At 43.4% G+C, this 2,972-nt stretch overlaps 1 protein-coding gene across 1 annotated transcript; it reads left to right on the plus strand.

The window, feature by feature from the left end:
* The first annotated feature begins 278 nt into the window (after positions 1-278).
* On the plus strand, positions 279-2,677 carry CSNK1A1L (casein kinase 1 alpha 1 like). Its single transcript, XM_010383073.2, has one exon. It carries the CDS (start codon positions 682-684, stop codon positions 1,693-1,695), a length of 1,014 nt encoding a protein of 337 aa, XP_010381375.1. The 5' UTR covers positions 279-681; the 3' UTR covers positions 1,696-2,677.
* The last annotated feature ends 295 nt before the right edge of the window (positions 2,678-2,972 follow it).

Genomic DNA, 2,972 nt, shown 5'->3' on the forward strand with positions numbered 1-2,972 from the left:
AGAAAATCTTTGTTATAAAAGCCTCCCATTTCTGCACAATTAAGTTGAAAGGTGAGCTTCGAGTTACATAAGCCTAGGCAGTTTTGAATTCCAGCTGGCCCACAATCTCTTGCAACCTTAGGCCGCTTACCTGAGACAGCCTTTCTTACCCAACGAATCAGGGAAAATAATAGCTATCTTACAAGACGAGCAAGTTCGTGTTAAATGGAATAAGATGAGTGGAACACCTAACAGAGGACTCAAACATTAATAGCGTCTCCAAAAATTCTCGATTTGTGGTTGGCTGAGGCGGAGGAACAAGATGGCGGCGCTGGCGGCGTGACCGGGCCCTCGGGCCCACAGCCGTTGGCAGCGGTGGCAGCGGTATCGCTGCCACAACTCGCTGTGCCCCCTTTCTCAGCCCGCGACGTCGCCACGACAGCGAGGCAGCAACCGCCACCCAGAAAGAGGTGGTGGCCCAGCCTGGCAACCTTGAGAAACCCTCGAAAACTGTGGCCTGGCGGAAACCCTGGTGTGCTCTGGGGATCAGGCTGACTCCAGGCCCTGTAACACCGGGAAAGGCCTCGGTGGCCATTTCCAGCAGCCCTCACCCTCAGCCTTGTGGGCTGGCGAGCCCCGGAGGCCTCCATCCTCCCCTAGAGGGGTCAGGGCTGAGCCCAGCTTCCATCTTTGCCTCCCAGGATGGCAAACAACAGCGGCTCCAAGGCCGAACTCGTTGTAGGAGGGAAATACAAACTGGTGCGGAAGATCGGGTCTGGCTCCTTCGGAGACGTTTATCTGGGGATCACCACCACCAATGGCGAGGAAGTAGCGGTGAAGCTGGAATCTCAGAAGGCCAAGCACCCCCAGTTGTTGTATGAGAGCAAACTCTACACGATTCTTCAAGGTGGAGTTGGCATCCCCCACATGCACTGGTACGGTCAGGAAAAAGACAGCAATGTGCTAGTCATGGACCTTCTGGGACCCAGCCTCGAAGACCTCTTTAATTTCTGTTCAAGAAGGTTCACCATGAAAACTGTACTTATGTTAGCCGACCAGATGATCAGCAGAATTGAATATGTGCATACAAAGAATTTTCTACACCGAGACATTAAACCAGATAACTTCCTGATGGGTACTGGGCGCCACTGTAATAAGTTGTTCCTTATTGATTTTGGTTTGGCCAAAAAGTACAGAGACAACAGGACTAGGCAACACATACCGTACAGAGAAGATAAACACCTCATTGGCACTGTCCGATATGCCAGCATCAATGCACATCTTGGTATTGAGCAGAGCCGCCGAGATGACATGGAATCCTTAGGCTACGTTTTCATGTATTTTAATAGAACCAGCCTGCCGTGGCAAGGACTAAAGGCTATAACAAAAAAACAAAAATATGAAAAAATTAGTGAGAAGAAGATGTCCACCCCTGTTGAAGTTTTATGTAAGGGGTTTCCTGCAGAATTCGCCATGTACTTGAACTACTGTCGTGGGCTGCGCTTTGAGGAAGTCCCAGATTACATGTATCTGAGGCAGCTATTCCGCATTCTTTTCAGGACCCTGAACCACCAATATGACTACACATTTGATTGGACGATGTTAAAGCAGAAAGCAGCACAGCAAGCAGCTTCTTCCAGTGGGCAGGGTCAGCAGGCTCAAACCCAGACAGGCAAGCAAACTGAAAAAAACAAGAATAATGTGAAAGATAACTAAGCGTAAATGAGGAACAGAAGAAGCAGAGCAGATGATTCGAGCAGCATTTGCTTCTCCCCACATCTAGAAATTGTAGTTCATATGCACACTAGCTAGTGGCTGTGGACAACCATTTACTTGGCGTAAAAAACTTTATTTCAATATAAACTGACTCTGGGGAGCGTGAGTGATGCTGTATCCCAAGGTGTAGCCGCTGTAATTGTGAATATTAAGTGAGGTAGTGAAACATGGTGTCTGGTTTCCTATTGCATTTATTCAAGTAGAAAAATTAACTAAATGGTTGACACACACGAATTGGTGGAGACATTGTCCATTTGCCAATTTTTTGTTAAAACCTTTTATTTTGAACTAGACTGCTTTGAGATCTCATTTCAGAAGAACAGTCTTCAGCCACAGCTGTGAAGGTTGTAAATGCTTACAACTGAGCATTTTTAGGGTTTCTCCATCCCTGGGGTCTGCAAATTGTTCACACAAAAAGCATTCTTAAAATGGTTGGCTTCTTGTTTGCAAGCCAGCTGATCTGGTAGCAACCAAAAATTCCAGTTTTGAGAATAGGAAAGATTCTGCCTGCTTACCTGTGAAGACATAAGAAAATCTTAGTAACTACCAGATTATCTTTAGAATTCCACATTAACTTTATCATGTTCTTGGTATTATAAAAACAACAACCACCACCATATTTGTCACAGAAAGTTAACATCTTACAACTGAACATGTATGTACATTGTTTAGATAAATGTAATCACTGTAAACACCTATATGATCTGGGATTTTGTTCGTATTTTGAAATGGAAGCTTTTATGTTTTACAACTTCACTAAAAACAAAACCGTTTCTGTAAGGAAATGATACTTTTTTAAACAACAACCAAAAAATGCCTTGCTGATTCACTAGGAAATAAAAATCTCCCCAATTTTTTGATAGTCAACTTAAAGTCATTTGTCACATGATATTCCTTTGCAAGTAAATTTTATTTCATGACATAACTTTTTTCAATGTTTTTATTCTAAAGTAATTGTTTTGTATGAAGAGGAAATGTATTCTTTCATTTTTCTTTTTCTAATGACTTGTGGTGCAGTATCTAGTACTGCAACTGTCAGAACTTGGTATTGTTACTTCTTCCACTGACTAATAGCTGAGCTGATTTCAAATAAGAATACAAGCGTTGAAGGGTTTAACTACAAGACATTGTTGTTTAAAATACTTGTGAAATGGCTAAAAGCAGTTGACTTTTACCCTTGGAGAGCACACTGTGTGAGGTTCTGTGATCATTGACCC

Source organism: Rhinopithecus roxellana, chromosome 18 (assembly GCF_007565055.1).
Source record: "Rhinopithecus roxellana isolate Shanxi Qingling chromosome 18, ASM756505v1, whole genome shotgun sequence".
In the NCBI taxonomy this organism is placed as follows: Eukaryota; Metazoa; Chordata; class Mammalia; order Primates; family Cercopithecidae; genus Rhinopithecus; species Rhinopithecus roxellana.